The sequence below is a fragment of the Gorilla gorilla genome, chromosome 8 (genome assembly GCF_029281585.2).
Source record: "Gorilla gorilla gorilla isolate KB3781 chromosome 8, NHGRI_mGorGor1-v2.1_pri, whole genome shotgun sequence".
Classification (NCBI taxonomy): Eukaryota; Metazoa; Chordata; class Mammalia; order Primates; family Hominidae; genus Gorilla; species Gorilla gorilla.
The window spans coordinates 26851191-26874910 of NC_073232.2; the positions used below are offsets into that span (position 1 = coordinate 26851191).

At 38.1% G+C, this 23720-nt stretch overlaps 1 protein-coding gene across 1 annotated transcript in view; it reads left to right on the forward strand.

Annotated features, from left to right (window-relative positions):
* MRC1 (mannose receptor C-type 1) overlaps positions 1-23720 on the forward strand; it is a 102324-nt gene that overhangs the window by 58465 nt on the left and 20139 nt on the right. The window contains exons 13-22 of the mRNA XM_031015656.3: positions 2860-2987; positions 3462-3549; positions 4592-4736; positions 6396-6437; positions 7700-7863; positions 10547-10614; positions 12372-12472; positions 13179-13324; positions 13717-13831; positions 17979-18145. Coding sequence (XP_030871516.1) covers positions 2860-2987; positions 3462-3549; positions 4592-4736; positions 6396-6437; positions 7700-7863; positions 10547-10614; positions 12372-12472; positions 13179-13324; positions 13717-13831; positions 17979-18145 — 1164 coding nt within the window. The remainder of the gene's footprint in view (positions 1-2859; positions 2988-3461; positions 3550-4591; positions 4737-6395; positions 6438-7699; positions 7864-10546; positions 10615-12371; positions 12473-13178; positions 13325-13716; positions 13832-17978; positions 18146-23720) is intronic.

The window sequence follows — 23720 nt, forward strand, 5'->3', positions numbered from 1 at the left end:
TTCTTCTCCTTCTCCTTCTTCTTCTTTTCTCTCTCTCTCCTTCTCTTTCTTTCTCCAGTGGGGTTGTGCTCTGTCATCTAGGCTGGAATACAGTAGTACAGTCATGGCTCACTGCAGCCTCAAACATCTGGGCTCAAGTGCTCCTCCCACCTAAGCCTCCCAAGTACCTACAGGTATGCACCACCATGCCTAGCTAATTTTTAAAATCTTATTTTATGTAAAGATGGGGTCTCACTATGTTGCCCAGGCTAGTCTCAAGCTCCTCGTGTCAATTGATCCTCCCACATAGACTCCAAAAGCTCTGGAATTATAGGCATGAGCCAGTGCACCCAGCCTCTTTTTGTCTTGATAGAAATTTCTGTTTCCTGTCATGCTGTTGTATTGCAATTCATTTTTTTCCCATGCTCTTAGAGCCCAAGTTTTGGCTAACAAAATTGATAAAGTATTCTACAATAATGCCACATAGGTATTCTAAAGAGAGTCCTCCCTTTTTCTGATGTAACCCCGATGATTATAATGATGGGTGAGGAAAGGAAATGATAGGTTGGGGCACATGGCTTTTCAGTGCCCATTAAATGACAATTCAATATTCTACCACTATTTAATACATTCATAGTTTAGGCCATTCATTTTCTCCTTATGCAATCAAATTCGCTGAAGCAAACAAACAGACAAAAAAAGAAACCCAGAAAATAACAAACAAAAACCCCAATGAATTAAGGATTATGGTCTTTTACACTCTCTCTTTTATAAGTCACATCCTTTCTAGAGAAAATTAGCCTTAGCCAAATACAGAAATGTACCTACTGTGTTAGTCTGTTCTCACACTGCTATAAAGATACTACCCAAGACTGGGTAATTTAAAAAGGAAAGAGGTTGAATTGTCTCCCAGTTCCACATGGCTGGGGAGGCCTCAGGAAATTACAATCATGGTGGAAGGGGAAGCAGGCACCTTGTTCACAAGGTGGCAGGACAGAGAAGGGCATTTGAGAGTGTAGGAGAAGCTACCACTTATAAAACCATCAGATCTTCTGAGAACTCATTCACAAGAACAGCATGGGGGAAACTGCCTTCATGCTCCAATCACTTCCCTCCCTCAATGTGGGGATTACAGGTCCCTCCTTCAACATGTGGGGATTACAATTTGAGATGAGATTTGGGTGGGGACACAGAGTCAAACCCTGTTACCTACCTACCGCTTAATGATACTGTTTTCTAATAGTCCTGCTCTCTGTACTTCTTTTATTCAATCTCTTTGAATGGCATATGGCCATGACATGCCCTGTAAGACAATTTGGCAAGACTGGTGAGGAATTTGCATCAGGATGATGCTGTGCAGTCTTTTCTGACTAAAGAGGAGTATGGATAATTGAGCTGGTCACTCCCACTAATAGAAATAGGAATACAGGAAGTCTTCAATCCAGATTGGCCATCAGATCTAATAACATAATTTACGTAGAAGGCGATGTATTGGGCTAAGATAGAAGAGGTTTGTAAATGGATTATTTGAGGACTAACACAAAGAAAATCAGGTATTTTATTGTTACCTCTGGAAACTTTTGAGTTACTACACAAAGGCCAGATTCATCTTATTCCTAGCCTTCGCCTGAGGATGTTAGGCTATGGAGATTTATTGCAGTTTTTTGAGAGAATCAGCAGTTTTACCCAGAGCAGAGAAGTGTATCAGGGGCTTCAGTAGGGAGAATTTTCCGGTGGATGTTCAACAAATCAAAATATGTGCTTGACTAGAAATTAGGTGGTTTTACAGGTACTTGGGGTAGGGTTTGTTTGGAAATATATAGACCACCTTTATAAAGATTAAGATGTGAGATTTATTAATGAAATTCAGCTGATAGTAAATTTAGTTAAGAAAATAAAATCTTATATCACAGTCTAGTAAGTTGGGGCATCATAGGAGTCTGGGATATACTGATGTGGGTACTTACTTAAACACCTTTGTCCACATAGCTTGAGTCAAGTTAGGGTCAAGGTGAAGGTTGTCTTCGGCTGCTTAATGACAACTTGGGCAACCATAGTGCCTTGGAAGCAAATTTTTTTTCCCACAAGGCTGTGATGTGGGAATGATGAGGAGTAACGCATGAGAATTAGAAAAGTCAATGGCCACAATTACCTCCTTTCTATTTGCATACTGATGGGTGTGTCCCAGACCGTCACTGTTGACTGCATTTCACTATTCTCTGCAGTCCTCTGAATATTATGACACAATTCCTAAATCATGTAATCTTTTAAATTTAATTTTGCTCATAACTCCCTGCCAGATGGTTGTCTGTGGTTGCATGTGCTTCAGTAGTTGTTAAGATGTACAACCATAATGAAAAATACAAGGAGGTATTGAAGGACATTACCAACAAAATATTGAAACATTGCCAGGTTATTCATTGTTTAAGCTGAACACAATAACAAACTGTGCACAATTTTAGAAAAGTTATTTTCCTTCAAATTCTTCTTCTTCATGTTTACTTTCTCTGTATCAAAAGTGTCTTTCATTTCTTTCCATTTCAATGCCACTTTTTACACTTAACCAAATTAATCTTGTCTTCCACAAAGAGCTGTATACATAACCCATATGCCTAAAGCTCCTAAGATTTTCATCTAATTTCTCTTGTGCTATAAAATAATTTTATTTTCTAAGGTTTTCTCAATAAAAGAATCCCCCAAGTTTTGTTACCCAACTATTCACTCATAAATTGATTTTAAAGCAAAAGAATTACATTGTTTTGAGTCATTACACTGTTTTGTTTTTCTGTAAATGAACTCTCATCAAAAGTAAATATTTGTTTCTCTTAATTTGATAAACTACAAAGCATAAAATAATTTTTGTAACCATATCATCTTCAGCTGTATGCAAAAGGAAAACATGAGAAGAAAACGTGGTTTGAATCTCGAGATTTTTGTCGAGCTCTGGGTGGAGACTTAGCTAGCATCAATAACAAAGAGGAACAGCAAACAATATGGCGATTAATAACGTAAGTGGTATTTTTATGGATTCCTCCTTTTTGTTAGCTAGTTGGTGCTTATGAAGTTGCAAAAATTTGTCTGTTTCTGAAATTGTTGTCTCAGGATGCTAGTTTGAGCACCTGTATCATCTCCCAAATCTGTGGGCCCTGTTTGATCTAGTTTCACTTTCAAATCCTTTAATTTTATAAGTGTAAATTCTGCTATGACTTGGTCTATAAAAGTTCAAGATGCTTAATACATATTTGTCTTTCAATACTATACCATTATTTACTCTCAGGCAGTGGTCTGTTTTTAAGATATTTATGGGATATACCAAAATGCACATCTATTGCATAAGTCTTCTATTTAGCTGTTAAATCTCTTTACTTGTGTACTATTAATTTACGTTTTGGAGGTAACTTTCAAATGTGGTTAGTCCTCATAAGTTACTGAACTTGCTTCATGCAATAGCATATGCTTTCTTTATGTTTTGGATTTCATAGAGCTAGTGGAAGCTACCACGAACTGTTTTGGTTGGGATTGACATATGGAAGCCCTTCAGAAGGTTTTACTTGGAGTGATGGTTCTCCTGTGAGTAATTTGACTTACTATATAACTTTCTTACTTTATCGTGTATTTATTTTGATGTTGTCTTTTTATTTAATCCAGACTTTTAATAAGACAGTTCATTATGATAGCCACTACCCTGCCATGCAAAATTGATGTGCAGGTAAACTTCCTAAAACTTGAGTGTTTTATACCCTCTTTTAGATCAATAGAAATGGAAACATTTTTGATATTCCCACTAATAATGATTAGGCTTCGTCAGACTTCTCCATTTCCAGGAATGAAGAAGTGAGAGATTCTGGCACGTGCTGGCAATATTTAGAAGCCCTAGTCGTCACAAGAAGTGATTTTGTATAATTTCAGTTCTACCTCTTAATTTCAGTTCTGCCTCCACCAGCAACTTTTCAAGGAACTTGAGTGAGGTGGTTTATTTGATGGCTTCATTGACTTTTGGGTTTTATATTTACATCTCTGGAAAACACATCACCGTGCTTAGTCCAAAACCCTGTGGGTTATGATTCCACACTGAAAACTCCATAGAGGACCTAGACCCAGGGCCTCCGTTTGTTTCTACTGTTCATTTTGGCAAAGTTTAGTACCTGTTAGCAATATTTTCTGGGTCTTTTTCTTTTGCAAGAAGAATTAATTGTATTGCTTTATCCTACACATTTAATAAAGAGAAAACTTCCAATAACGCACTGAAATATTATCCTTTCCATTGGGTTGTAAATTTAGGAACTCCCAACACTGAGAAGTGGAACTTTGTTGCCAAGTTTTTCCTGTATATAAACCCCCATTTGTGGCCCTTGGATCCATTCTATTTAATAAGAGTAAAGAAAATGTTGTAATAATCAATTGTGTACGTTATTCAACATCACAAGGTTCCATGTAATGAAAGCTGTTTCTTTTCTACTATGTTTGTGAACTGTGCTTTCAAAGCAAAGCTATTGTGAAAAAAAAGTAAATTGATAAAACAATGCAAACATATCGTTTTCTGTTTGGATGAATGATTGGCATTGGCTTGATGCAAATGGTTAATGGTTGTACTTTAATGTTTCTAATATAGGTTTCATATGAAAACTGGGCTTATGGAGAACCTAATAATTATCAAAATGTTGAATACTGTGGTGAGCTGAAAGGTGACCCTACTATGTCTTGGAATGATATTAATTGTGAACACCTTAACAACTGGATTTGCCAGATACAAAAAGGTATGATCACCTCTTCTCTCCTTTATCTCAGCTTGGTAGACTAACCTCCTGACACCTCAGTATCTTTCCTTTATTAGCAGAAGCAAACAAACAAAATAACAAAATCAGGAAACTGTCAGTGGCCATCATTGCATAGGATAAGCATGAAGTTGATAAGCACAGATAAATGTGCCAAAGGAACAGAGAAGATCAAAAGGCCACCTGGGAGTTCTGGGCAAGAGTCACGTCCTCCCAAATAGTTCCCACGAACAGCTCTGATCCTGGCCCAGGTTCCATAGCAGTAGAAGTTTGTGAGTGTCCTATGCTGTCAACAGAATAATGCAAATGCAACTTCCGTTTTGGAATTTTCACCTTCTGACCTACGTTAATCATCAAATAGGTGAACATTTCCCCAAGTCTGAATATTCTGAGTATTGATTTCTCAGATAAATGTTCCACACAGTGAACAATCACCCTGGAGTGGCCTCTGATGCTATTAGCCCCACCATGTTATTGATGGCCAAACAATACGCATGCTGACAGCCATTATCTGTGGCCTCTGATGCTATTAGCCACACCATGTTATTGATGGTCAAACAATACGCATGCTGACAGTCATTATCTGGGACTCAGAAAGTTCTGCATATTCAAGTCAGGCCAGAGGATCCGAGTTCTAATGTTAAGAGAAACCAACACACCAACAAGCAAATAAACAAACCTACCCTCGAACCAAAATATACATCAATACCTCCGTTGCAAATGGATAAATGGAACTGCGTTGCCCTCTGCTGTTGGGGAATCTTGGCAACCATTTCAACTCTATGGCTGGAGATGACTTACTGCTCTGTTTATTTTCCATCCTCCTGCTTAGATTATTGCTTTCAAAGTTTCCAGAATAGAAGAAGTCAGTGGTGGCCAGTTGTCCTTTAATGGTCTCTTAGCTACCAATGGCTAGTATCCTTTTTGCATTATTGTAGCTCCACTCTTGTAGATGTTAAATTCATTAACCCAAAAGCTAGGTAACCTGAGTCCCTTTATCAGCTTTCAACAAAATCCAGATATATCATTAACTAATTGGAAAGAAAAATATTTCATTTAACTTTTAGTAAACCATACATTTAAGAAAAATAGATTTTCTTAAGAAAATACATTTTCTATTTTATAAATAAATAGTTCACATTTAATCATTTCAAATCATGAAATCATAAGTAATTTCACAGATTATAAGATGTCTGGAAAATGAACAGCTGTTAAACACCTATTACATACCCATAACTCACATATTTTCACAAACTAATCTATTTGGTTTAGTTGACAAAATTAAGGCTAAATGATTTAAACCCAGGCTTGGGATTTGAAGCTAGGCTTTCTGATTCTAAAACTCATGATCTTTTTTTTTTTTTCCTTTATATAATGCTACTTGTGCCTGAAAACTGTGGTGGTTGTAATTTCTGTTGGCTATTATTGCACCTAATTTGTTTAATTCTTCACTTCTTATTCTCTTTTCCTTCATTCTGCCCTCCACAACATGATGTGCAAATTGGAGAAAGAAAGGGAAGGGAAAAAAGAGAACAACTAAGTTTTTAGCAATATTGACTCATGAAAATAGTGACAATAGAAGGAAATGTAATTAGCAGAAGTTTAAGTACACTTTATTTCTACTTTTCTCTTGTTTTACAGGACAAACACCAAAACCTGAGCCAACACCAGCTCCTCAAGACAGTAGGTGTTTTCTTATTTTCTGATCTCTGTACTGATAACCCTTTCTCTGCCTCTTTCCTTTCTCAATGAAAAAATTACTTGCCCTAGGAAGGTAGAGAGCAGAAGTCCTTAATACCTTTGAGTGAGAACGTCATGGAAATTTGGGTCTTCCTCTCCAGAGAGAAGCTCATATGCCCAAACATAAGGCATGTTAATACAGTTTCTCAAGGGTTCATGAATCAATTCCAAGGTCCCAGGTTCCTTCTTCTTTAGCACATATATTAGTGTCCACAGGCTGCTGTAACCAGTTACCAGGAACTTGGTGGCTTAAAATAACATGCAGTTACTCCCTTACAGTTCTGGAAGTCAGAAATCTGGAATCAATTTCACTGGGCCAAAATCCAGATGTTGGCAGGACCACGCTCCCTTTAGGGGCTCTGAGGGAGAGTCTCTTTCCTTGCCTTTTCCAGCATCTAGAGCTACATTCTATGAACTCATCAGCTCATGTCCCCTTCCTCTTTCAAAACCAGCAATGTAGCATCTTCTTCCAGTGATCACATTGCCTCCTTCTCTTGTAGTCAAATCTCCCTCCGCCCCTCTGCATAAGGATACTTGTTACTACATTTAGGGCTCACCTAGATGATCCAAGATAACCCTCCTATCTCAAGATCCTAACTTAATCATGTCTATAAAGTCCTATTTTCCATATAAGCTAACATTCATAGGTTCCAGGGGTTAGGAACTAGATATCTTTGGGAGCTTTTATTCAGCCTACTGTAGCACAGAAGTATGGAATCCCATGGGTTGGAGAAAGCCTGAGGGGCCCACTTGATACGTGAATTCCTTGCTTCTACCCTGAAGCACCCAAGTGCATCTATTCGAAGTTTTGCTTTTTTTTTTTCTTATACTGGGGTGAAAGCTGCTTTCTCATAGTTCCCACTCCTTTGATGTAGAAGATTATGGGTGCATTATACATAAATCCTCACAGCTATGCTATTGTATTGATGAAAGTGACACCCGGAGTTCTTTTACCCAGTAATGACATATGGAACATAGCTGGGAATACAAAATGGGTCCTTTTTACCAGATTAGTAGAAAGTGGATATTTGGGCTGGGGTTCAAATGTCTGTATTTGACGTGGACATTCTGCTGTTCTGGTCTCTCAGAGTTGCAGATACCTCTTGATATAGCAGCTCTATCCCTTTCACCTTTGTGTGCTGTACACACCAGATTCTTGAATTTGTCTGCATAAAACTCATTGCCTTTTCTCATTAACTTTTCAGATCCACCAGTTACTGAAGATGGGTGGGTTACTTACAAAGACTACCAGTATTATTTCAGCAAAGAGAAGGAAACGATGGACAATGCGCGAGCATTTTGCAAGAGGAATTTTGGTGATCTTGTTTCTATTCAAAGTGAAAGTGAAAAGAAGTTTCTATGGAAATATGTAAGGACATCAATCATTTTTTAAAATTTTAATAGTTTTTGGGGAACAGGTGTTGTTTGGTTGTATGGAAAAGTTCTTTAGTGGTGATTTCTGAGATTTTGGTACACCCGTCACCTGAGCAGTATACACTGTACTGAATGTGTAGTCTTTTATCCCTCACAACCTTCTTACCTGTCCCTGCATCCCCAAAGTCCACTGCATCATTCTTATGCCTTTGCATCCTCATAGCTTAGCTTCCACTTATGAGTGAGAACATACGATGTTTGGTTTTCCATTCCTGAGTTACTTCCCTTAGAATAATGGTCTCCAATTCCATCCAGGTTGCTGCAAATGTCATTATTTCATTCCTTTTTATGGCTGAGTAGTATTCCATGGTATGTCTATACCACATTTTCTTTATCCACTCATTGGCTGATGGGCATTTAGGCTGGTTCCATATGTTCGCAATTGCAAATTGTGCCAATATTATAAACGTGTGTGCAAGTGTCTTTTTCATATAATGACTTCTTTTCCTCTGGGTAGGTACCCAGTAGTGGGATTGCTGGATCAAATTGTGTTTCTACTTTTAGTTCTTCAAGGAATCTCCATACTGTTTTGCATAGTGGTTGTACTAGTTTACATGCCCACCAGCAATGTAAAAATGTTTCCTTTTCACCACATCCATGCCAACATCTATTATATTTTGACTTTTTAATTACAGCCATTCTTGCAGGAGTAAAGTGATGTCACATTGTGATTTTGATTTACATTTCTCTGATAATTTGTGATGTCGAGCATTTTTTCATAGAACATCATTGATTTAAGGATGGAACAGTGACATGTGATAAACAAAGTGTCTACAATTGGTACCCCCAGTAGAATTTCTAATTATGTGCTGAATTTGCACCTCCAAAGGTCAAGGTAAAGATGGGAATGCAGGAGGAGGAGGAGGTCATAACACAAGTTATGCCCTATTGTTTAAATATTTAGTGCAGAATTGCAGAACTCAGAATCTTTTTTTTTTTTTTTTTTGAGACAGTGTCTTGCTCTGTCGCCCAGGCTGGAGTGCAGTGGTGTGACCTCGGCTCACTGCAACCTCCACCTACTGGGTTCAAGCAGTTCTCCTGCCTCAGCCTTCTGAGTAGCTGGGACTACAGGCGCACACCACCATGCCTGGCTAATTTTTGTATTTTTAGTAGAGACAGGGTTTCACCATGTTGGCCAAGCTGATCTTGAACTCCTGACCTTAAGTGATCTGCCTGCCTTGGCCTCCCAAATTGCTAGGATTGCAGACGTGAGCCACTGTGCCCAGTCCCAGAACCATTTTTTAGCTTGGATTTTGTGAAGATCGGTACTTGATGGCTTTGAATTCACTAATTTGAGTTCACTAATTTGATTTGCAAAGATTATAATTCTTAACTAGTTGTTATATGTCAGTCCTGGACCCTCTGTGTATCATATAGTTTAATTTTTAATTTAAAAATCTGGCTTACTTGGCCCAAATTGTTAGCCATATAACAGAGTTTGATTATTTATTATAGTCATCTTCCTTGGTTGTAACAAAATTGTGATACCATTGATATACCTATCACTGAAGGTATAATTTATTTTTTCCAAGAGTGCTTTGCTCAGTATCTTTCTGATTAAAATTCTTCATGGCCTCATTGCCAGAGAGGCGGTAACAGAGAGAGCAGGAAAAAATAAGTTGAACAGTACTGAAAGAATAAAAATTCATTTGATTTATAAAGGTACTAAAGTATACTCTGACTTAACATCATTTTGTGGCTATACCTTGCTTTGAAATTCTCAAGATGTTTTCTAATATTGCACAACTATATATATATATTATGTATATATATGAAAATCAAATATATCTATATATAGTGAAATGGTACATTATAATGAAATTAATACATTTTGGGGTTCCTTTCCTTGTTCATGAATACACATGTTCTCCCAAGTTTGAAGAACAGATATATCCTCCTGGCTCATACACAGATATAAATTATAATATATATGTAATATATACATAAAATATGTATATAAAATAAATACTTAAATAACATGAAATAAATATATGATATATGTAAAATATATATAGAAAATATATGTAATACATGTATAATATATTTTATATTATACATATCAATCCTCTCACCTCAGCCTCCCAAGTAGCTGGGACTACAGGTGTGCACCACCATCTCCCACAGGGTGACTATTTTTCATATATATATTTTGTATATATATTTGACATATAGATTCATTTTACATATATCATTATAAACAACGATATATGTTTATATGATATGTATATATGATTATTCTTTTTTATGTAAAAAAGAAAAATTTGTACACAATTTAATAACTTGAATTTGTAAAGCAAATACCTTAAATCATTCTCCATAATATTAAATGCCTACAATAGTTACATTGTTGAAGGCATTCTTTAAAACCAAGTAGGCAGTCAGGATTGTAGGATTATGCATCAAATAAAAGAGTCCTGCTTTACAAGTTCAAATTATTAAATTGTGTGCATTTTTTTTATTTCTGGGAAGAACATAATATAGAATGTACTACATTTCTGCAGAAATTCCTCTCTAGAAAAGGTTTCCATTAGGCTGCCTCATTAACACGTATGTTTTGTTTAAGAACTTCCTGATTGTGTGATTCTAAATTAAACTATACGTACACTTCCATGTTTCAGGTAAACAGAAATGATGCACAGTCTGCATATTTTATTGGTTTATTGATCAGCTTGGATAAAAAGTTTGCGTAAGTAAATCAAGCTAAAAACAACTTTGCTTGGGTTAGTGTTCTGACCAATACCTATGAGTTATTTTGAGATTTTTCTTTGTGGAATGCATTTTTAAAAATCCTACAGCATTCTCAATTGAAAAAGCAACTTTAAAAAAGGAATTTAAAATAATTCTATTAAATATTTTCGGCACTATAAATTCCAAACAAACAACTCAAAATTGGATTCAGTTTTGCAAAACGACACTTTTCTTTGTTTTCAGATGTCATCATCTGTCAGTAAATCATCTACTAAAAAGTTGTTGTTTTAGACATATACAAATACTGAATTTATTTAAAAAATTATAATCCCATCTGGGATGATAACCTTGCTAACCTTGCTGCTGGGAACCACAGTATCCTTTCCTATTGCCCTGTTCCCTGTGTTAGCAGCACTATTTTGAAGCATACTTTAAATCTGCAGGAAATACATTCCCTTTAAAAGGGTGATTATACCATTTTCTATTAGATATAGGAGCCAGAAAAAGCTGTAGGGACATGAGGAAATGAATACATTTTATGTTCTTTTTTCTTGTACCTTAATACATATGTCCTCTAGAGTTTGAAGGGCAGATGTGTCCTCCTGGCTCATGTACAGATTTTTTTAGCCTCACATATTCCAGGGGACTGCTATTGTCATCTTTGAGCAATAGAGACCTAAATTCAAGGTCATTATTATTATTATTGTTGTTATTTGAGACAGGTCTCGCTCTGTTGCCCAGGCTGGAGTACAGTGGGGTGATCACAGCTCACTACAGCCTCGAAATCCTGGGTTCAAGCAATCCTTCCGCTTCAGCCTCCCAAGTAGCTGGGATGACAGACACGCACCACCATACCCCACAGGGTCATTATTTTTAAAGAGTAAAAATGTTGGATCTTGCTTTGGACAAGGAACGTCATTTTATCATTTCTAAAGTGAAAAGGTCAAATTTCATGATCTCATGGCTGGTCCCCTTCTGGCTCTCACAGTCTCTGAATTTCTATAATTTATAGACATAAGTTTAGCCCACCTACATTACAAGAAACTAGAGTAAACACGAGAATCAGAGAATGAGTCTAATGAGAAATTCTATACACTCTGTCTCTCCATGGGTGGTTTGGTTTTGTGGGAATCATGCCCGGGGAGTACGATGGGAGGATTTTTGTCTCCGGCTCACTTCCAGAGTAATCAGGGTCTCCACTTTGCGACTAAAGGTGGTTTCTTCCTGGGAGGGAAAAGAAGGGAGCCTGGACATGGTATCAGGGTTGCTGCTGCGGAGCATGATGCATAGGACACACCAAATACTCAGGCATTGGGGGTTTTCCTGCCACTCTCTGGAGGTCTCCCTCTTCTGGGTTGACTTGTCCTGTCCCGCCAGTAGGCTGTAGCCAAATATTCTTTTTTATGAGATGGGGTTTTGCTCTTGTAGCCTAGGCTGGAGTGCAGTGGTGCGATCTTGGCTCACTGCAGCCTCCGCCTCCCAGTTCAAGCGATCCTCCTGCCTCAGCCTCCTGAGTGGCTGGGATTACAGGAGCCCACAACCATGCCTGGCTAATTGTTTTTTTAATTTTAATTTTTAGTAGAGACGGAGTTTCCCCGTGTTGGTCAGGCTAGACTCGAACTCCTGGCCTCAGGTGATCCACTCGCCTTGGCCTCCCATAGTGCTGGGATTACAGGCGTGAGCCACTGCTCCTGGCCTGTATCCAATTAGTCTAATGATTGGATTGTTTCAAAATGCCTGAATTTTCTTTTCCAGTTGGATGGATGGAAGCAAAGTGGATTACGTGTCTTGGGCCACAGGTGAACCCAATTTTGCAAATGAGGATGAAAACTGTGTGACCATGTATTCAAATTCAGGTAGGCAAGTCATGCATGTTGAATTTGCTTTGTGGCGTGGCGTGTCATTTGCCACATCCCTAGACTAAAAGTAGCAAGTTGTGTGCTTACATCAGGCAAGATAAGAAGAGAGAATAGAGGAGAATTCTAATTTTGGCAGCCTAACAGTTCAACTTGTAACGAGAATAGATGCTTAACATTTACACTAGTAAATGACATAGTTAATCTTCTCACTTCTTCCCAAATTAGGAACTATTTTTTCATGTTCTGATTTGAAAAAACTTATCCAGAATTTGTTGATCTACCTCCTTTATTTCTCTCTGGCTCCTTATTATTCTGCAAAATGGGAATAATGACACAATCTATCAATTGTTGAGAAGATAAAATGAAATCATACATCTAAAATACTATGTAGATGCTCGGTGTATACAAAGTTTGCTATTGTTAGATTATTATTATTATTAGCTACTACCATTTAGGTAATATATCTGCAACATCATGTACATGTTTGGTTCATAGGATGCTCTCTATAAAGTGGAGCTATTATTAGTTTAAGTAAAACAGCAAAAGGATATTGCATGGATACCTCTAGTCACATATAAAAATAAAGTTTGATTATAGTCTAAGTAAGTTTTGAGAATTCTTGTAAAATAGAAATATATTTTTTAAAATAATGTTTTAAAACATAAACATATGAATCTAATTTAACTATTTTTCTCTTTGCCAGGGTTTTGGAATGACATTAACTGTGGCTATCCAAATGCCTTCATTTGCCAGCGACATAACAGTAGTGTCAATGCTACCACAGTTATGCCTACCACACCCTTGGTCCCATCAGGGTGCAAGGAAGGTTGGAATTTCTACAGCAACAAGGTACTAGGAAAATTAGTTGCAATCTTGGCACTGATCAGTATGGAGAGTGATGCAAATCTTTCAGCTCAAAGTTAACTTTTGCTAGCCTCATTACTTTAGAAAATTTTTGGCAAGAATAGGTGAAAATTCGCGTGACAAACTATGGAAATTGAGAGCATACTTGAGATATTATCCACATGGATGTATCTTTTCTCCCAAGGGAGAATAAAACTTTGCAAAGAAAGTGAGTGGCTCATAAAGCTAACAATTTTTTAAATCTCCAGTTGGTGGTGAGAAAATTCTGATTTAGCTATAATCTTCATGAATAATTTTGCTTTTTGTAGAGCAAAGTTGATCATCTTTAGTTAACCCCTGCGGTTTTTCTTTTTTTTTCTGCCCCTCTTCCATCCCAGTGTTTCAAAATCTTTGGATTTATGGAAGAAGAAAGAAAAAATTGGCAAGAGGCACGAAAAGCTTGTATAGGCTTTGGAGGGAATCTGGTCTCCATACAAAATGAAAAAGAGCAAGGTAGGCAGGCCATTTTGCAATTACTTGTGCATTTAAATATGGAATTTTGACTGCAAAATGGTAAAATATTGCTGACAGTAACTGACTTTTTGGTTTTCCAGTGTAAAAGCTAAAAAAGTGGAAAAGATCAAATGCTTATTGAAAACTATTTTATTCAATTATAGCACATATTAAGCTGTTTATTTTATATAAAGTCATCACAACTCTAAGAAGCAGGTATTATGACCCCATTTTGTGAGTGGAGAAATGGTGCATAGACAGCTTTGAGTGAAGGAGCTTGCCTGTTAAGCAGTAGAGCTGGGAGTCAAACCTAGGTTTGTCCAGCTTTCTACCAAATCAGCTTGCTCCCAAAGAGTCAAAGAAGAGTACTTCTAGAATAAGATGAAAAATTGCTGCTTTGCTATTTATTGCTTTTCTAGTCACTTGATCATAGAACTTGTAATGCAGCAAAGTTGATATTTTAAATCTGAACTTTGAACAAATTTTGATTTTTTTTTTTTTTTGTAACAAGGTCTTACTCTGTTGCCCAGGATTATAACTCACTGCAGCCTCGAACTCCTAAGCTCAAGCAATCCTCTTGCCTCAGCTTCCTGAGTAGCTAGGGCAAGCCTGGGCCACAATGCTCAGCTAATATTTTTTAAAGTTTTTTTTTTTTTTTTTGGTAGAGATAGAGTCTCACTATGTTGCCCAGGCTGGTCTTAAACTCCCACCTCAGCCTCCCAAAGTGTTAGGATTACAGGTGTGAGTCACCATACCTGGCTTTGAAATATTTTTTGATAAAACATGAAAATAAGCCAGAACTATGAAGGAGGATATTCACCATATCCATAGAGCAGATGGTAAAATTCATGATGTTGTCATCAAAAGAAAGGTACCCACCATTTCTGCATGATCTTTCTGTGGAGGCATCCACTGAAATAGGTATTAGGTTAAATTGTGACTTGCCCTTTGAGGAGGGTGTTGACTAACTGCAGGAGATTAAGACTAAACTGATGAAGGGTTTCGAAATCACTGCAAGTGAGTCAGGGTTGAAAGACCCTCAAGTTATACAGCTTGGGAAAGAGAGGATGTGGTCTTTGAAGGATCACCCTGTGTCGCCTCAGATAGAAGACCTGGAACCAATGAGTGACGGTCACAGGGAAATAGATTTAGGCTCAAAATTAGGGGGCCATTGTTACAGAACTGATTGGATAGACTGCTTCTCGAGGAAGTTGAAATTCCTAAAGGGCTGTGAAAATGCTTACACTGGAAGATATTCAAATGGATGCTAGAGCATCCTGTATGTTGGCTGGTATGTAGTATAGAAGATGCTCAACAGTTGTCTGTTGTATATATAACTTTATAAGGTCATGGTAGGAGACATATGGACTGAATGTTCTGTAAGCTCTCTTTTGGTTCTGAGATTCTTTGACTTCTAGAATCATTTATTTCAAAAATGATACGAGAAAGAAAATAGAAGAAAAACATAGGAAATAAGAAAGGCACTAGAAACATGTAGGGTGCTCTCTCAAAAGTTTATTTGGCTTTGTGAATGCCACCATGTGCTCTCTGAGAACACACTGTACAATAAATCCCAACCAAACTTTCACTGAGAACGTTTGACAAGTTGAGCAATTTGTCAGGCACTGAAAGAAAAGGGTCAAACCAAAGCACACAGTACAAGAACATAACATTCACATTTCTCCAACTGGCCTACCCCATTTTGGGCTTAGCTACCCAGCAGAGAAACACAATAATTGATTTCCCCTCTTAACCACAAAGTGCTGATTCCTGGCAAAATGAAATTGAAACTGGATAATAGAGATGTGCAGAAGGAAACAATTTGCAGATAAAATAACATTATTCCTGGCAAAAGAGGCACACGTAGTTGAATTCTTATTGTGGTTGTTGGCAGAAAAAAAGTGCTGAATCTTGGCAGGTAGAGCTTTTCCATGTTTCATTTCAAGCTGGGGATGAGGCAAAAGTTATGATCTTATTTGGAAAACAAAATAAAACCAAAACAAATATCTACCCATGCTCTTTTCTTTTTAGAGATAGGGTCTCACTTCATCACCCAGGCTGGAGAGCATTGATGTGATTATAGCTTGCTGCAGCCTCCAACTCCTGGACTCAAGTAATCCTCATGTCTTAGCCTCCCAAGTAGCTGGGACTACAGGTGTGCACCATCATACCTGACTAATTTTTAAATTTTTTTGTAGAGAGAGGGTCTTGCTATGTTGCCCAGGCTGGCTTAAAACTTCTGACCTGAAGTGATCCTCCCACCTTGGCCTCCCAAATTGTTGAGATTACAGGTGTGAGCCACCATATCTAGCTGTACTCATGCTCTTTTTCTTTTCTGAAAAACGTTGGAAGAGTTTTTTTTTTTTTAAATCCTTAATTGAGAAAAACAGAAGTCTCTGAGACGGTAGCTGCCTCTTCTACTCTGCAGAAAGAGTAAGCATATAGCAATGGAATTTCTTGAAATTTTATGAAATTGTTTGTTCATGAATACACAGATAATTACATCTCTGCAGATTTCTATTTAGCATTTTCTATAAGTAACCCTCGATGCTTAGTCATTCTATTTCCTATTTATGTTCGCAGATGTGTTTAAGTGTAAATGTTTGCAAAGTGTTGTTCAGTAGAGTAGGTACTTGTCGGTCTAGGAGTTAATGACTCAGGTAGTGGTGTTGGCCCCAGATGGCAGCTGCCATGGGAGGCCTGGAGGTACGCTGAGGGAAGGGGAGGGGCACATGTACAATTCAACCTTTTATGTCTCTTGGATGTTTGCCACCATCCTCTTGGCCACAGAATTGATAAGCAAGAAGCCATATTCTATAGTCTCATCCAGTGATGTGAGCACTTTATTACTAATTGATTTGTGCAGAGATGGGGTCTCCCTCTGTTGCACAGGCTCAAGTGCAGTGGCACAACCATGGCTGTCTGCAGCCTCGACCTCCTGGGCTCAAGTAATCCTCCTGCCTCAGCCTTTTGAGAAGCTGGGACTACAGGCATGCCACCGATGCTTTGTTAATTTTTGTATTTCTTTGTAGAGACAGGGTGTCGCCATGTTGCCCAGGCTGATCTTGAACTCCTGGCCTAAAGCAATGTTGCTGTCTCTGCCTCCGAAAGCACTAGGATTATAAGCACCAGCCACCATCCCCAGCCCCTGATGTGAGCATTTTAGTATCAGGATGGTCCCCTAGATCCAAGCACACTGAGTATATGGGCAACTGATCTCAGGGATTTCTCCCCCACCTCCCCAGGAGGAATCTCAATTGGGAAACTTTTGGTTTGGCAATCTGAGATACTGATAATTTGATAGCTGTGTTAGTCTGTTCTCACACTACTATTAAGAGCTGCCGGAGACTGGGTAATTTATAAAGGAAAGAGGTTTGATTGACTCACACTTCCACATGGCTGGGGAGGCCTCAGGAAGTTTACAATCATGGTGGAAGGGGAAGCAAACACGTCCTTCTTCACATGGTGGCAGGAGAGAGAAGTGCAAAGCAAAGCATTAAAAGATAAAACCATCAGCTCTTGTAAGAACTCATCTCATTCGCTATCACGAGAACAGAATGGGAGAAACCTCCCCCATGATTCAATTACCTTCACCTAGTCCCACCCTTAATACATGGGAATTATTACAATTCCAGGTGAGATTTGGGTGGGGACACAGAGCCAAACCATATCAACAGCCTAATGATTCTTGTTTTGACAGTTTTTATTTTTTCAGAACTGTCTGGGTTAAGAGTCCTTTGTCCCATAGTTGTTATATAAATCAGATTATCTTATTTACAGAATCGGGACAGCTGCTAATCCATACAGTGACTTTTTATGAATTAGAAAAAGTTGTGGTTGTAGGCAGCCACAACCCAGATAGGGGCGCACAGAATGGAGCCCTCGGGCAGGGTGCAACTTGCACAAGTGTCTTCAATGGCCTAGATAAAACCTAGACTTTTATTGTATGAAACTTTTCAAAGTCCAAAGCGCAAGTGACAACACAATGCTGATATTAGAATGTTTGTGTGTTCATGGTAGGTGTTTTTAAGTAACAATGACACAAGTCACATGCTAAATATTTTGAAATTCATATATTTTTAATATTTTCCATATTTTGAGTATTAACCCTCAAAGTTTAAAATTATATCATGAAATTTTCTTTCAGCATTTCTTACCTATCACATGAAGGACTCCACTTTCAGTGCCTGGACTGGGCTGAATGATGTCAATTCAGAACACACGTTCCTTTGGACGGATGGACGAGGAGTTCATTACACAAACTGGGGGAAAGGTTACCCTGGTGGAAGAAGAAGCAGTCTTTCTTATGAAGATGTAAATATCAGATTCAGGTCACCTCTCTACACACCATCAGCTTGCACAGGGTTATCATCTTATTGATTACTGTTCCATGAAAGAATATACCAGAATACTCCTTGATCTGGTCTATGCTTGCAGATTTTACCGATTTCAGACTGAGCTGACTTTGAGAGAGGGAGTATAAATTCAGTTAAAAAATCTTTGGCTTGAGGAAGTGGCAATAGTGAGAGGTCAGGAAACCCAGTTCCATTCTGAGCCTAACTTGCAGTCAAAAGAAACACTTCAACCTAGAGTTATCAACTTTCTTTGTATCACCTTCCCCTTATTCCTTGTAGCTGTTTTAGTATTTGGGGTGTAGGCCTGGAAGCTACTACTGCTTCTAAAGATCATATGATCATCATCCATCATCATCATGATCATGGTCATGATCATAAGCTAATATTTGTAGACTGCTTATTATGTGCCAGATGCTTTTGTACATTAACCTGGAAGACAGATTGCTACTTTATTTTACTACTTTTATTCTTAAATAATTGAACAGCCAACTTATCAACATCAACACCATGTTAGGGATTATAAAAAGTGTGAAGAAATAGAAGATTTTGTTTTTACCTTAAAAGTGTGTACACTTAAACTAGACCACAAGTCTTATATAAGAAGGAAGATAGGAAAGAAATGAACATGTCTAGTGACAGGATCAGCTATAAACACTGTAGCAGCTAAGAGGAAAGAAACTCACTGTGGGATGGGGTGATTTAATCAGTCGACATACATCTATGGTGTCCTATGTGCTAGACACTGTCTGCATGACATGGTGGAGGGAAGAAATATAAAAAAGAATCAACTATGGGTGTTTCCTTCCTTCCTTCCTTCCTTCCTTCCTTCCTTTTTCCCTCCGTCCCTCCCTCTCCCTCTCCCTCTTTCACTGTCCCTTTCCCTCTCCCTCTTTCACTCTGTCAGTCTCTCAACCTATTGCCACCCTGTTGCCCAGGCTGGAGTGCAGTGGCATGATCTCGGCTCACTGCAATCTCCACCTCCCAGGTTCAAAGATTCTCCTGCCTCAGCCTCCCAAGTAGCTGGGATTACAGGTGCCCACCACCATGCCTGACTAATTTTTGCATTTTTAGTAGAAATGAGCTTTTACCATATTGGCCAGGGTGGTATCCAACTCCTGACCTCAAGTGATCCACCTGCCTTGGCTTCCCAAAGTGCTGGGATTACAGGCATGAGCCACCACGCCCATCCAGGTTTTTGTTTCAAGAAATTTAAAACATCATAATTAGGGGAACTTAGCAAAAGGTTGAGAAAGGCCATGTTAGATGGTCAAGGTGGGCAGTCTTCAAGCAAGAGATACATGATGTGTTTGGGCAAATGGAGTAAATGGCTTTGAATACAGCAGGAGTTTTATCCAGAAAAAGAAGTAGGAGTAAGCTTCAAAAGGTGGGAAATAGAATTTAGAGAAATGTAGATGCCCTGTGATGGAGTCTGAACTTTGTCGAATAAGCAACAACAACAAAAAAAGCAGTGGAAAAATGACCTATTCAAAATGGCATTTTTATGACCATTAATAATTTGGTAGCTATTTGCCGGGTGAATACATTCTGGTGATAGAGCCAGACAGCAGCCCATAGGGTTGCTGTGTCTGTGAAGTAGCCATTCTTTTGTTTCTTTACTTCTCTAATAAAATTGCTTTTACTCTAGATAAAAAATAACTGGTGGTCAGCAGATCGAGATCATCCTGGCTAACAGGGAGAAACCCCGTCTCTACTAAAAATGCAAAAAAAATTGGCCGGGCGTGGTGGTGGGCGCCTGTCATCCCAGCTGCTCGGGAGGCTGAGGGAGGAGAATGGCGTGAACCCCGGAGGCGGAGCTTGTAGTGAGCCGAGATCGCGCCACTGCACTCCAGCCTGGGCTGCAGAGGGAGACTCCGCCTCAAAAAAAAAAAAGAAAAAAAAAAAAAAACTGGCTATGGGTAAATAATTTTCTGTGGAGAAATTCTTTCATTCTCATGACACCAATGAGGGCTGAAAGACTTACTGAAGAAGTGAAAGTAGAGTGGAGCGAGACAGCATTAGCTTAGAAAGATTTAATGGATGACAGGTGAATTTCTTGTAAATCAAAAACATTCATTATTGCACATATTTTTGTTGTTTCTAGAACATAAAGGCAGAAACAATAAAAACAAACCAACAAACAAAATCTATAATCTCACCAATTCAGAAAAGCAACACTGCTCATTTTTTGTTGATTTTTTCTCCCAGACATTTTCATAGTGCATATAAACAGATAAAGTTTATATTTCACAAAAATGGAATAAAAATACACATAATGCTTTTTATTTTATTTTATTTTTTTGAGATGGAGTCTCACACTGTCGCCCGGCTGGAGTGCAATGGCGCGATCTCGGCTCACTGCAACTTCCACCTCCCGGGTTCACATGATTCTCCTGCCCCAGCCTCATAAATAGCTGGGATTACAGGTGCTCACCACCACACCTGGCTAATTTTTTTGTACTGTTAGTAGAGACGGGGTTTCACTATGTTGGCCAGACTGGTCTCGAACTCCTGACCTCGTGATACACCTGCCTTGGCCTCCCAAAGTGCTGGGATTTCAGGCGTGAGCCACCGCTCCCAGCAATAATTTTTTAAAAACAATTTCAGGACTTTAAAATGGCGAGGATTAAATATAGTTAGAAAAAGAGAATGGGAGAGAACTTTTAATATGTGTTTTGTGGTGGAAATATGCTTGGATTGTAACAGGTTTTCTGGATCAGAGACTCTGAGCCAGGATAATGGGGGGGTGGGTAAAAATAGTTAAGAAAGGAAATAGGGTGAGTGGAGAACTTTTGAAATATAAGTTTCAGGTTGCCTGATAGTTGCAGCACATGGGATGAAGACACTGCAGGTTGACAAGATGTCTGCGGCAGGAGTGTAAGCTGTGATTCACTGTAGCTCAAGGGATGGGTTACAGATGTGCTGACTTCACAGTGACATGTCTCTTAAGTACTTTCATTCAGAAAAACTGCAGTCACCTTTTTTTGGTTGTCTTTGTGTGTCACTATTAGTGTATTATTATTGACTTAACATTTTCTTTAATTTCTAGGTATTTTGGAGTTTTCCAACTGTTACTGATTTCTAGTTTAATTCCATTGTGGTCTTAGAGAACAGTTCATGTGTTTTCTATTCTTTTAAATTTGTTAAGGCATGTTTTATGGCTCGGAATATGGTCTGTCTTGGTGAATGTTTCATGTGCTCTTGAGAAGAATGTATATTCTACTATTATTGGATGAAGTAGTTTACAGATGTCAATGAGTTCTGGTTGATTGTTGGTGCTGTCCAGTTTAACTATGTTCTTACTGATTTTTTGCCTGCTGGATCTGTCTATTTTTGATAGAAGAGTATTGAAGTCTCCAGTTCTAATCATGGATTTATCTATTTATCTTTGCAGTTCTATCAGTTCTCACTTTACATATGTTGGTGCTCTATTGTTAGCCACATACACAGTAGAGACTGTTATGTCTTGGTGGAGAATTGTCCGCTAGATCATTATGTAATGTTCCTCTTTACCTCTGGTAACTTTCCTTGCCCTATAGTCTGCTCTGTCTGAAATTAATATAGCTCGTCTAGCTTTCTTTTGATTAGTGTTAGTGTAGCGTATCTTTCTCCATTTTTCTCCACTTTTAACTTATGTGTATCTTTATATTTAAAGTGAATTTCTTATACCAATACCTGAGTCTTTGTCTATTAATTTGTGTAGTTAGACCATTAACATTTAAAATGATTGTTGATGTAGCTGGGTTAACATCTATCATATTTGCTATTGTTTTCTGTTTTTATTCTGTATTTCATTTTTTTGTCTTCCACTCTTTTTTGCCTTCTCTTGTTTTACTTCAATATTTTGTATGATTTTATTTGTTCTCCACTCCTAGCATACCAATTATACTTTAAGAAAGCTTTTTTCTTTTCTTTTTTATTTTTATTACAAATAAAGATGGGGTCTTTCTGTGTTACCCAGGCTGGTCTTGAACTCTTGGGCTCAGGCAATCCTCCTACCTTGGCCTCCCAAAGTATTGGGATTACAGGCATGAGCCACCACTCTTGGCCTAAAACAAAAACAGAAACAAACTTTCTTTAGTGGTTGCTCTTGAGTTTGCAGTATACATTTACAACTAATCCAAGTCCTTTTTCAAATAGCACATAAGAAAGCATCTCCTATTTCTTCCTCCTCTCCCGTGTAACATTGCTATAATTCATTTCATTTATCCATAAGCTATTATCACCAAATACATTATCACCAAATACATTGCTGTCCACTTTTTACATTAGAGTCCTTAGTATATTATTCATAGTTGTTTAACAACAACTATAGTTGTTTGAACAAACTGGTATCTGTTAGGTGAATTCAGAATAAGGAAAATGAAAAATTCTAATTTTCTTTCATTTATTCCTTCTCTAATGCTTTTCATTTATCTATATAGACCTGAGTTTCTGACATATATAATTTTCCTTCTTTTTTCCTTTTAACATTTCTTTCAAGCTAAGTTTACAGGCAACAAATTTTCTCAATGTTTGTTTGTCTGAGAAAGCCTTTGTTTTCTTTTCACTTCTTAAGGATAATTTCACTGGAGACAGAATTCTAGGTTGGTGGGTTTTTTCTTTCAGCACTTTAAATATTGCATTCCACTCTCTTCTTGCTTGCATGGTTTCTGAAAAGAAATCCAATGTAATTACTATTCCTGCTTCTTTATAGATAAGATTTTTTTTTCATCTGGCTTCTTTCAAGATTTTCTCTTCATCTTTGATTTTCTGCAGTTTGAGTATGATGTGTTTAGATGTTGTATCTTAGTATTTATCCTGTCTGATGTTCTCTGAGCTTCCTGGATCTGTGATTTGCTGTCAGTCATTAATTTTGGGAAATTCTAAGTCATCATTGCTTCAAATTATACTTCTTCTGTTCCTTTCTCTTGTTTCCTTGGCCACACCCAGTGAGCCTATCAGAGATAGTCTTCATTTCTCTTAAGGTGTTTTTGATTTCTAGAATTTCCTTTTGATCCTTTCTTAGCATTTTCATCTCTCTGCTTACGTTACCTACCCAGTCTTGCTTGTTGTCCACTTTTTACATTAGAGCCCTTAGCATATTATTCATAGTTGTTTAAATTTTTGATAATTCCACTATCTTTGTCATATCTGAGTCTGCTTATTATGCTTGCTCTTCGCTTCAAACTGTGTGTGTGTTTTTAAAAAATCTTTTAGTGTGTCTTATGTTTTTATGTTGAAAGCTGGGTATATATTACAGTGCAGGGGTCTGCAACCCGTGGGCCGCAGATGGGTACCAATCCATGGCCTGTTAGGAACTGAGCCTCACAGCAGGAGGCGGGCGGCAGGCGAGTGAGCGAAGCTTCATCTATATTTACAGCCGTTCCTCGTCACTCGCATCACTGCCTGAGCTCCGCCTCCTGTCAGATCAGCAGTGGCATTAGATTCTCATAGAAACGTGAACCCTACTGTGAACTGTGCATGCGCGAGATCTAGGTTGCACGCTCCTTACGAGAATTTAATGTCTGATGATCTGTCCCCGTCTCCCATTACCC